We start from the raw sequence: 12,418 nt of genomic DNA, 5'->3' as shown, positions 1-12,418 counted from the left end.
GGCCCTGAGTGTGTCAGCTTTACATTTCTCACGAAAGACCTAGAGAAACAGATCCTCTGCCATCACAAGCGAGCTCAGTGTGCAAAGGCAGTAACCTGTATTTTCTTATTTTTTCCAGAAACAAGTATATTTTTTTTGGCATTTTTTGGAGGCAGGCATTAACCCTTGTTTATATCCTGACCAATGATACATAATGCTACATAGTTGATCAGTTCAAGTACATATATAAGTATTAGTAATGTAACAAGTGGAAGAACTGAATATATGGCTGTTTTTCTTTTTAGATGATACATCAGCAGCCTAACCCAGGTATACATTATGAGTATATCATTCCAGGAGACAATGTCATTAGTCCTCAGTTGCTTGCTCACAGGAGGCCAGGTAAAATGCCACTATTTCCTATTATTAAACATATTTTGTTACCCAGTAAGCTAATAGAGAAATTAATACCATTAAATTCAGCGTAAATGCTGCCATTCGTGTGGGAGAGGCCCAGAATTTCAGGCATTATTTATACTGTAGTAGGGACTCTGGTCACATGTTTCTACTTCCAGTAACAATTTTGTTGTAAAATGTTAACCATGACTTTGCATGAGCTGGAGCTCAGAAATGAAGTAGAACATGATTTTTCCTTGTCAGAGTTTGAGATAATTTAAAACAAGCCATTCACAGTTCCTCTTTTCTCTCCCACCTGGAGAGGATCTAACACAAAACTGTTGCCTTCCCAAGCTAGAATCTGGACAGCTCGTGCTCCTGAGTCGTGGGTATGTGCTGTGTGTACTGGTGTGGAGTTCTGAAGGATAGTACAAAATTTGTAAGCGAGTTTCATCCTACTTTTAATGTTCATGACATGCCTTTACAAATTTCTAAGTGCATTTGTAGTCTTTCCATAACAAGAAGCAGCTGTGCTGTGACATGCAGAGGCACAGAATACAGAGCATGGTTAAAAAAAAAGGCTTTGGGAAATTTTGACACTGGGTGCATTAACTCTACAGTGTGATTGGAGATTCTTCAGTTTTTAATGTATTTGCTAGCTGAGACTTGGTTATCTTCGTTTAAAACAACACAGTCTTTCCAGGACACTATTAGGAGGTCTCTGCACAGCAGATTAAAGCTGCTTTGAAGTTTAACAATGCTCCAGTTGTGATAATTAGTGTTTGAAAACAAAGACTGATATTTGCAATTGAGACCCATTATTTTACTTTTTTGTTATTGTCCATCATCAGGGGAGCCCTTGAATGGTCAGTTAGGAATGCCAGAAAGTACAAATCATGAGGATGAGGATTTGCGCAGGGAGACAGACACTCTTACTGCACAGTCCGCTGGAACTTTTCCAGTTATTCAGCCAGGAAGATTTCCCGCTCATCAGCCCGAGCACCAGGTGCCTGCTGTGCAACCACCAAGACAAAACCGAGAACACAACTGGAAACAGATTGGGAAAACTGAGTGCACGACTACATGTGGGAAAGGTAAGCGCAGACAGGAGGGTTCCAGCGTGGGAGGGAAGCAGCATTTTGACTATTCAGCAGCTCTTGTATGCACAAGGCATTGCTGGACCTGGCGTTTTCTGTTATCTTACAAGCAAAAGACATGTCAGCCCTCTACTATTATGTGTGCTTATATTAGTACTTAAATCAGTAAAAACAACATCATTTAAAATGTGAAATACACAGTATGTAAATTAAAAGGGAATTAATGGCATTTGCCTCCGAAAGGAAATATTTCAAGATTTTACGGCAAACTGCTCTCACACCCTTAATACACAGCTGCTTTCCTCAACATTCTTTGGCATTCTTTATCCTTCCATTTGGCCTCTCCAGCTTTATCATATACACCCTCAGTGCTTGCTCTGTCTTTGTCAACAGATTTCTGATCTTTATGGGAAGGTTTCACAGGGATTCCATCAGCCATATCTTTGCCTCATTGGATGTTGCTGGAACAGCAATAACATGACTTTAGAAAACTGAGGTTTTCATAGAGGAGAAGTGGGAAGCAAGAGGGATGGAAAGGGACTGGCAATTAGTGAGCCTTTCCTACAATGCCATGCTGTACTTCCCGTTTCCTAAGGACTTCTCTTAATACTACAGTGTAAACAGTACAGCATTCAGCTCTTATATCTGGAAATTTTGGATAAAATCTTAGTCTGTATTTCATGTTGTTAAGTTATGCATTTCCTTTCTGTATCAGTGTTGGACGCTACTGTTATGGCTTATACTGCAGAGTCTTTTGCAATACATCATCTAATTTTCTTCTTCATTTCAGGGTCACAGTACCCAATTTTTCACTGCGTCAATAGAAAGACTCACGAAGAGGTATCTGAGAGTTACTGTGACAGCAGCACCAAACCCATTCCAGAAGAGGAGGCCTGCAACCTCTTCCCATGTCCAGCTTTGTAAGATATTACAATTTAAGTCAAGTGAAATAAGCCAATGTCATTGAAGTTTTGCATATGAAAGAGGCTATTCAGTAGGAAACTAGCTTGAACTTCTAAGCACTATGAATTTGTGTCATAAAGCTTAGTGGATATATTTCCTTAGTTGTTGGTGACCTTCTTCCCCTTCACAGGGAGCAATAGCATTCGGAGAAGACAAAGGGAAGTTGGCAACAAGTGAGTTTAGTAATTTCTCAAAATGTGTGTGATTGTTCAGGCATGCACACTATATATGGTCTCTCTGTGCATACATTTTTTCAACTGACAGGCTTCTGCACATACGTGCCTAACGAAGAGGCTGTGTAGGTTGTATCACTCCACATTGGATCAGTGTGCTCTACTACCCATCTGTTCATTCTATGGTGTTGTATTTAAAAATGAGATTAGGCTGATAGTGCTCACAACAGCCACCTCATAAACGTCATCCCCCTTTCCTGGAATTCAGTATTTCTTCAGCTCGAAGCCTGGATTCGGAAGCAGTAGTCCTCCTTTCCAGCACACTCACACAAACAGCTCGCGTGTGATTTCCTTCTGCAAAGACACTTGCCATCAGGAGACTGTGACTTACAACTGGCTAAGCAACTTCTTTTAAATAGGCAAAAAAAGTGCCAGGGTATATACCAAGAAGCTAAAAGGATTAAACCCAGTTGCCATTATAGCAATTTTAATTCAGGTCAGCAGCTGTGTTTTCCATCTCTTCAGTTCTCTTCAGAGCAGCAAGTGGCCACTCCTTATCCCATGGAAGTTTCTAGTGGTCTAAGTGCTGGTAACAGTGTTAGAGATGCCTGACAAAGCAATTTTTTAGGCTATATTAGATACTCAGGAGCTTCTGAAGCTGTTTACTTGGAATTTTCTTCTCACACCGAGCATTATTCTCCCCTTTTTCTTTCTAATAGCTGTATTAGTTCAGCTTCATTTGTTTACACAGGATAATGACAAGAATATAAACAAAGATAGGCAAATATTTATTAAAAAGAACAAGGGGGTGTTGCTTGCTCTCCACAAGAGTTCTGAAATAAAATTGGCCAACGGTTCAGATACTTCCCTTGTCTGTGTATGCCTTCATGCTTGAGATAAGAACAGAAAGGGGAAAATGACATGTTTATACAAAAGCGACTAAATAAATATAGTGAAATCTTGGAATGAGAAGCATATATCTAAGGATTTTTTTCATCTCTAAAATTAAATGTCATTCACTGCTTATAATTTGCTATTTCAGTTTTACTGATGAATGGATGCCTGGGTGCATTACGTGATCTTTGTGGTATTGTCATTTTTAGAGCCTTTTCTGCAGAAAACTTCTATGCAACACATCTTAAATTTTGGGGAAGTGTCATTAGAGCAATAATATAGATAGATACTTTAAAAAAAAAGAACAAGTATTAGTGGCTTAATGTTTGTGATATGTCATGAAACCATGACTTGTTCAATCTGTATGCATGCTTATTATTAACAATTACAGGTAGATTTGTTACAGATACATAACTGTGTCTTCATAAAGGATTAAGTTAAGCATCAGAATCATGTCATTTGGGTTCTGTCAAGATTAGTATTAGAGAAATCTTTACTGAAAAAAACACCTTTTTTTTTTAAATTTATTTAGCTGGGATATAGGGGAGTGGTCTGAGTGCAGCAAAACTTGTGGCCTTGGTATGCAGCATCGACAGATCTTATGCCGGCAAATGTACGCCAATCGTACCTTGACAGTTCAGCAGTACCGCTGTCATCACCTGGAGAAACCAGAGACAACCAGCACTTGCCAGCTGAAGATCTGCAGTGAATGGCAGATTAGGACAGAATGGACTTCAGTAAGTATGATGGATTAATGTGGGGCATGAAACCTCAAAAAACAGAGTGAACAGTTGAAGAAATAGCTGCAGTCTGAAGATGAAGTCTGCGAGGTATCTTACTGTAGGGAATATATTTGGCATGGTAAATAGTTTCAACCTGTAAAGGTAGCAGACATGATTAAGGATTTGAAAGCAAGGAAAAAACAATGAGACTGCCTTTGGAAGCTCTGCTGGGTACCCTTGTAGGCAGGTGCTGCAGTGTTTAATCTTCAAATTCCTATGGATTTTCCCCTTTAACCCTAGAGGACTCATCTAAACATTTCATGCATACACAGCAGAAAATGGTTTCGTTCTTGCTTCTTAATCTGGATGCTTTACATCAGGCAAAGATATCAATAGCTGTCAGCATTCTCTAAGGTAGAAGGAAAGAGAGCAGGAGAAGGCAGTCCTCTGTTGTAAGAGGGATTCAGAAGTTCTTTTTCTTTGCATTTCTCTTGCTTCGTATCTGCTTATAGGTCAAGATCAAAATAATGCAGAATATGTCAGACTGCTATTCAAATACCAGCAGTTCATTTTGATGAGGAGCAGCATGGCCTGTTGAAGACAGGGTTTAATTTTAGGTTTTCCAAATGTATCTGAAAAGTGTTCTGTAGAATACTACAGGCTGAGAATATCATTTAAAACTACTAATGCATTTTTATTCCCTATTCCTAGCAATCTAGAGTAGTTGTGTAGCTTCTGTGGATGTGTTAGCAGGAGTTAATGAGCTGTACATTCCCAGCTCCCTGATAAACCACTTTTATTCTCGCACAGAGCCCTGATGCAACCTCCCTTGTGTTACAGTGTTCAGTGCCTTGTGGAGTGGGGCAGAGGACCCGGGACGTGAAGTGCGTCAGCAACCTTGGAGACGTTGTTGATGACGAGGAATGTAACATGAAGCTGCGGCCAAATGATATTGAGAACTGCGACATGGGTCCCTGTGCTAAGAGCTGGTTCCTCACAGAGTGGAGTGATAGGGTAAGGCTTCTCATTTTCTTTGTGCTGCCGTATCTTCTAAAACAACTTAGGTGCATAAGAATTAAAAAATATACATCTGTACAGCTCTAAGAGGAGTGATCTTATTTTCCATGTTTATTCTTTATCTGCGAAACAGGCAAGAGCAAACAAAAAATAATTATCCCAAGGGCATCCTGAGTTGTGTTAGATACAAGAATGCATAGAAAGGGGAAACGTGTGGGTACGTGACCAAACATCTGGATTTAGAATTGGTTCTGTGTCTGAACTTGCCAAAATATCAAGTGTACTGAGATTTATTATTCTGCCATGCTTAGCCATGAGTTTCGAGATTCAGACTCAGAGTTTCACTACTATTTTTAATGGATGGAGGTTTGAGGCCTGATGTCTAGGTTTAAGTTCAAGCCATAAAACAATTATTCTATAGCTGTGAAAAGAGGGGAACAGCTTCATAAACTCAGGCAAGATTAATTCAGGCTTTTGTACTTTGTGAACAGGGATGTTTGTTTTTGTTTTTGTTTTTTTTTTTTGCAATGAGTTGGATTCTCCATATGAAAGCAATAAAAACAGTGGAATTTACCTCATTTCATGATTGAGCTCAGAGTTGTTGTTCAGTAGTGATATTTATACACCTTCATTAAAAGGCTTACAAACATGGGCTAAGAAAACCCTGTATTTTGGTCCCTCGTGTGGATGCATGAGTATCAATTTCATCTGTAGACAAGTTGAGGCTACAGTCTGTAAAGCCCTGGTTGCATCTCCTTTTTCTTTGACTAGTTGTTTTGACAGGCAAATAATATAATGTATAATTGAAGCTGTAAGATTATATTCATAACTTTGTTGATTCATTATTTAGATGATTTTGAGGTAGTATCTCTGAAAGCTAGGGATGTCTGGTTCATAGATAATCCATTAGTTTGGACACAGATGTTCCATGTTTTAGATGCAGAAACGGTGGATGAACTTCACAAATAGGACAGGTACCTGGTATGTCACATAGTTTTTAAAAGGCTGATCAGACTCTTGCTACAATTAAAAGCTGGCAAAATTTTCAGCCTCTAGACAACTCAAATAGATATTTATAAAGAAAAAGAAATTATACACTAATAAAACTTTGTTGTTGTCATTTGAACTTGTTTTTCCAGTTGCTAGTCACACAGTGTGTGCTCTTCTATAGCATGGACCGGAAGTTATCAGCTAAGGTATAGATATAAGTGCAAATGGCGAAGTCTTTGCTGTAGGGGAAATGGCAGTGTTTTGTTTTTTATTTTTAAGCTTATAGAGCTGTTCTTTGTACAGTGCTATTAAAGTGATATTTTACAAGTAAGACAGAAAATTAATTCTACCCTCAAGGACATCTTTCTTGAAAAAGCTTTGCCCAGCTACTATCAGCTGGTGCTGTTCCACCACATAAAGCGCACACACTCCAGTGAAGACTCTAGCATCCGTGTTTTCTTCATTGTTCTACATTAATATTTTGTCCACTGCAGAGTTAAAAGTAGTTTTTGTAGCTGAAGGTTATGACTGTGGAATTTTATTATGCTTATTTGTATGTATTAAATGAGAAGTGAAGCAGGTAATGTGGAAATGTTGGAATTTTTTCTTACCACAAACATTTTAGGGTCAGAGAGTAAATAATTCATTTTGTTACCTTCTCAGCTTATGTAAGTGTACAAATTAATTTCTTCCAAATGCTTGCTACTGCAGTTGGCATTATTCACCAGTGCTTCTGCCAGCAATGGGTTTGGAGTTTGTTTCACGAAGAGAATGGAAGGAACGGTTTATTTCAGGAAAAAGTAGGTTTGGGCTACAATGTGCAGAATCTTCTAAGGTTCACACACACCTTATAACTCGGATGTTCAGAGGTTTAGTGGCAGTGATTCCAGTGGAAGTCAGTGGAATACAGGAGCAGTCAATGGCTTTGCCAAGTCAGGCCTTTGGCCATTAGCTTTCTTATTGTGCCTTGCAAGGGCTGTTTTTTAGGATCAGAAGTCTCTCCTTTGTAGAGAAGTGTGTTTCTGTTGAAAGACAAGAGGAGAATTCTGTCATGGAATGGAAATGGGCATTCCCAAGTATATGGACTTTGCATGTGTAATTTCCCCAGTCAATTCTTTAAAAAGTACTGTAAGCCAAGCCACACTTCAGCAATGAGCATAGATCAGTGATGGGCAGCCACAAATCATAGAATAGAATCATTTCAGTTGGAAGAGACCCTCAAGATCATCGAGTCCAACCGTTAACCTAACACTGGCACTAAACCATGTGGTTCAAGTAAGCAGCCAAAGTTCAAATGCTTAAAGAAAGCTTGTTCAAACCTCTTGAGTCCGCAGAACTGTGGTGGAAATCTCACAAGAACAGACCTTCTTTGTGAGATTTATTACATGCCTACTTCAAGTCCCAGCTGGAAATACCACAGAACAGTCTTTCGCATTGTATTTTGACATTTCAGCCGTGGCTAGAAATAAGAGGTAAAAGAACTTATCATAACTTTGGAGAAGGCTGGAACTTTGAAATGGTTGAGTTCAAACTTGGTTACCGCCATAAGAGAAGGCCTGGCCTGTACTTTTCTGAACCCTGTCTGCAAACACGTAATGTGAACTGTTGCACATGCAGCAAGTACAGGTTTCCAGAGGCCTATCAGAGATTGGTTAGGCACATGCTTTCTCTTTCAGCAAGGGATATGTCAAACTTCCATGTCTGGATTTATGTGATGTAGGGGGCATTACAATATAGCCTTAGTTAATTAGCGAAACATGCAGAAAAAGCACAGTAAAATAAAAATTACAGTTATCTTTGCTGCCAACAGATGTTAAATTTCAGGGCTTGATAACTGCGATATATATTTGCGCAGAATTTGACAAGGGTATTCTTTAACACAGGAAGAGCTGAATAGTCACATCTGAGTTTTAAGAAAAGGACAAGATCTAGTTTAGGATTGGCAGAAAGATTTTGGGTTTTTTTATTTTACTGAAACCTTGGAGAGTTTTAATTAATGCAAAATCATGCTAATTGCCTTCATTTTCATTAATAGTTTTGGTGGTTCTGGTTCTAAATTCAAAGATTATAGCATTAAACTTCCCTAAATATAATTTCTGCAATACAACAACATATGTGCACTTAAAAACCTGCAAAGTACGTACAGAGTTGTGTGTATGAGTTGTGTCTCCTTCCCAGGGTGGGCTGCATGGAGCTTCACTCCATAAATAACACTTGGCTGCCTTCTCACCATATTCTCCCATCTTTTTGTCTCAGAATGTATTATGTATTTTAGGCCCACCTGTTTCCTCTCCTGGCATTGACCTTCTTGGATTCAGTTTCTGTGCAGATTGATTCTTTATACATATAATTAATCCTAAGTAATTTTTAAAAGCCCTCCATGTTCCTAAAGCAATGCAGTTCTTGTTTTATATTGATAAAGAGGTATCGAAGTCCATTGTATGTATGTTACACACACACTTTTACCTGCACAGCTCATGAGTTGTACAGCCACCATCTGCACACTGGTGGAACATGTAAAGGAAGGAAGGAAGGGAAACAAATCTTCCTTAAGAAATAAACTCTTATTTTCTGAAAAGTATATGCTCTGTTATTTGTCTTTAAAGTAGATCCAGACACCATATTCTGATATCCCCCAGGCTCAATCTTGAGAGAAACATAAATTTTGACTCATTTCAGATTACAGGTTAAAAGTTACAGCAAAGTGAGACTCACCTTACTGTCTTTACATTTGTTGCTCTGTCTTGAGTATAAGTAAGAGAATTAAGTTTCATGGCTTTGTCTTCTACATGGTATTTAACCCTGTTTGATTATACAGTCTGGACAAACTTTTGTGATATTTTGACATGCTTTCGTAGAATGATGGCTTCTTATCTCATAATTCTCTTAAGATGTGAGGCTGTGTTAAAACGGTGCAGCAAACTCGATCCATTAAGCAGTAAAGCTGGTGAACCTTAGTGAACTTAACAAAAAAATTGGATTGATGGGAGCAGATGAGATTCTTGCAAACATTTCACATGACTGATTCTTTGACAGCTCTAATTGCTGGAAAGTTTCTTCTCTTATGGGTCAGAAGTGGGAAACTGCATTCTCCTGATTTACAGCAATGGGAGACTCACCAGTGTTTCTTTCCAGCTAACCGGAGCATTCCCCTCTTGCATTTTTGTTTATTCCTCATTGCCATCTTCTCTGTTCATTTGTTTCTCATTTTATGTTTAGAGCATACTTAGAAAAGAAGCCAAAATACAAACAATTCTTAGATGTTAATGAGATTCTGAGGCCAAAATAAAATCTTGGGAAGAAGAAAAAATGCTGCACATCAGGGAACAAAATCAAAACAGGTCAAACCCATGCTCTGGATTTCACTCTTCATTAAAAGGAGTAACAGCAATGCTTTTGTAACATCTTCCATTAGAGAACCGTAGTGTGCTTCGTAAAAATAAACGCTTTATTCCTCACAATCCTAAAGCATTACCTAATAGATATAAGTGGGTTGACTAGTCAGATGCGGAATGAATATTGTAGCTCACGCTCTTCTTTCACTGTTTTTATTTACATCTGGATGGCACATGTAAAATCTCCTGGGTCCTTAACAACAACAAAAAAAAGTCCCTTAGCTCTTAAGGGAAGTGATATTTATTGTGCGAGCCCAAGTAGTGAAGAAGTCTGTTTCCTAATGTTACTTACTTCAGAGAGCATTAGTAATATGTAAGTACCAACTACATATAAAGAAAGTAACAGTGCATATGTAGAAGCAATCATGATCCAGCTGAGATTTCCAAAAACTCTCAAGACCATATTTCAAAACTTTTGTTACCTTGGAAGGATACTATGGATCTGCTAGACTAAATACAGGGATAGTTCGGCTTCTGATCCAGCATCTACTGTATACATAGATGCACTCTAAAGGAAAATAACTTAAATCCAGATACCAGAAAGTGTTTTGGCAATACATAAGGATATTTCTGACTAGCCCCCCTGCTCGCAACAGTTTTATGTCCTTTGAAAATCTGCCCCCAGTCTTGGAACTGCAACAGAGTTGAGTTTCTGAAATACAATTCTTAGTTTATTATTGGGAAAACAAAGGTTACATAATCCTTCTAAAATCCCTGCTGAAAGGGATTTTCTCAGAGTAGGTCAAGTAATGCAAAGGAGTTTCATAAATGTGTTTCAAACATAGATTTGCATTTTTATTTTTTGCAGTAGCGTAACATCAGGAGGATGATTCATAAAAAAAACTTGACTGTCTTGTGGGGAATAATTAAGATGATGAAGGTTGAAGTGTGGTAGACAGAAATCCTGCGCAAGTGGGGATGTTTTACTGGAACTCAATTGGTTGTTATTGAAAACTGTAATTAAGGGCAGCAGTGCTGCTGAGACCTGGGTGAAAGGACTCTGGAGTTCAGATGGATTTCCTGCTGCCTCTCTCGCGCTCTGTTGCCCCGGTTGAGGGTAATGAGTAGGCCTGGCACTTCAGTGAAAGGGACCTGGCACTGTTGAAGGGTTTTTTTCTCTACTGTGCCCTGTGGCTGTGACTGAAATTCAGGCTTCCACTTGCAGTTTTCCAAGTTTGCAGGACTTGGCCTTATTTTCCTGGACTGCTGTTACAGTTGATTTCTAACAGCTATCAGAGCACTGGATTAGGGTGGGTTTTTTAATTTTATTTTTAGTTTTTAATGGGAATGGAAAGCTTCTGAAACTGAACTCATGAGGGAAGGACCTCAGGAAGAGGAGAAATGGCATACTCCTTAAAACGAGGGAGGGTGTTCCATGGACTAAGGTTTCTGAGGAGTTTCTGCCAATTAAAACAGGACAGTGAAACAAAATATCTTTAATAATAGGACCAGAACAGAGAAGTTGCAGCTTGTGAAAGTTCCTCATGTCATACAGTGTTAGCTTGTGGCAGTTACTGTGTATTAACGCAACAAATCAATGGCACAAAATTGAAAGCGGTGGGTGTGTCAGTTGTGAAAACCAAAAGGATTCATTATCCAGACGCTTCCTACTCCCTGCCTTGGGCCTTGGAAATCATGGCTTTCACTTTTACTGAAAGGAAGAAAAAAACATGAAAACCCGAATACTTAACGCAGAAACATTCAGGTTTAAGTTTGCTTTGTAAATCCTTTGAGAGCAGTTAATCTGTTGTAAAATCTTGAGCAGAGGGTGGGACACCCCTATACCTTCCCATTTGGTATTTCCTTTGTTATTTGATATGTCAGGCTAGTTCATGCATAATCATTTAAAACATAAGACTATGGAGATTTTCTGGATGACTTTATAGACTAAACTTGTTTCCAGCTCTGGTTTGTGAAGCAGAAAAGCAAATTAGATTGTCAAATGAAAATCACTTAGAAATAAGAAAAGTATTTGCAGAGTATATGCATAGTTTTCTATGCATAATATAATTGAACATACTTGCCGAGAATAAAATATTAACAGCCACAAAATGTGTTTCTGTACAGTGGGTTTGAAAGGGAGCCATTTGGCGGGGTTCACCTGAACAGTTTACCTAGGAGAGGACTGTTTGAAATGGGCTTAGTTTACTTTTAGTTTTCCTAAACAGGAAAATGTTCGCTACTAGCACAACTTACCTCATTTTTGTATTTTCAAGTTTTTGCCATTTTTACTTTGAAAAGACTTCATTAGCCATCAAATATGCTTTGCTGAGGAGTCAAGTATATTTTACATATCTGTGTGAAGTAGAAAATTTTGTTGTGCTCCACCAAAAAAAAAAAAGTTCATTATGTTAATTATAGGCATCGTTTCAGAGAAGCTTAACTAGTCAATCTTGTGTCTCGTTACCAGTTCTTTGAATCATTCTTAGTTTTATTCAATAATTTTTTTTTAAATGTTCCAATAGAGAGTTTCATTCATTCACAAGAATTGAACTGTTCATTGTGGAAGCAATACACAGTTTCTCCTAACTAATTACCTTGTATGTTAAAAGATTAAGATTAAGAAAGAACTAAAGAACAAAAAACAGTCTAACACAAGAATTGATTATTTCCCTGGCATGTTTATGCTTTTTAAATGTCAATAGTTGGGTGCTGCCCAGAACAGTGGAATATTGAAGACTTTCCCACTGAAGTAGATGAATCACCAAACTATAAGGGCATAAATGGAATTTATCCTGAGTGATTTATGGATGACATGCATCCTGTCTCCAAATATGTGACATAAGAATCTG

At 38.3% G+C, this 12,418-nt stretch overlaps 1 protein-coding gene across 3 annotated transcripts in view; it reads left to right on the top strand.

The window, feature by feature from the left end:
• The window catches only part of THSD4 (thrombospondin type 1 domain containing 4), a 105,948-nt gene that overhangs the window by 80,685 nt on the left and 12,845 nt on the right, over positions 1-12,418 (top strand). For all 3 annotated transcript variants that reach the window (XM_082060656.1, XM_082060658.1, XM_082060657.1), the window contains 5 exons: positions 285-381; positions 1,227-1,469; positions 2,263-2,392; positions 4,035-4,239; positions 5,065-5,238. In XM_082060656.1, coding sequence (XP_081916782.1) covers positions 285-381; positions 1,227-1,469; positions 2,263-2,392; positions 4,035-4,239; positions 5,065-5,238 — 849 coding nt within the window. The remainder of the gene's footprint in view (positions 1-284; positions 382-1,226; positions 1,470-2,262; positions 2,393-4,034; positions 4,240-5,064; positions 5,239-12,418) is intronic.

The sequence above is a fragment of the Streptopelia decaocto genome (assembly GCF_964273445.1).
Source record: "Streptopelia decaocto genome assembly, chromosome: 9".
NCBI classification, from domain to species: domain Eukaryota; kingdom Metazoa; phylum Chordata; class Aves; order Columbiformes; family Columbidae; genus Streptopelia; species Streptopelia decaocto.
Note: the sequence above shows the minus strand (reverse complement) of the source record. Positions and strands in the feature narration are given on the sequence as shown.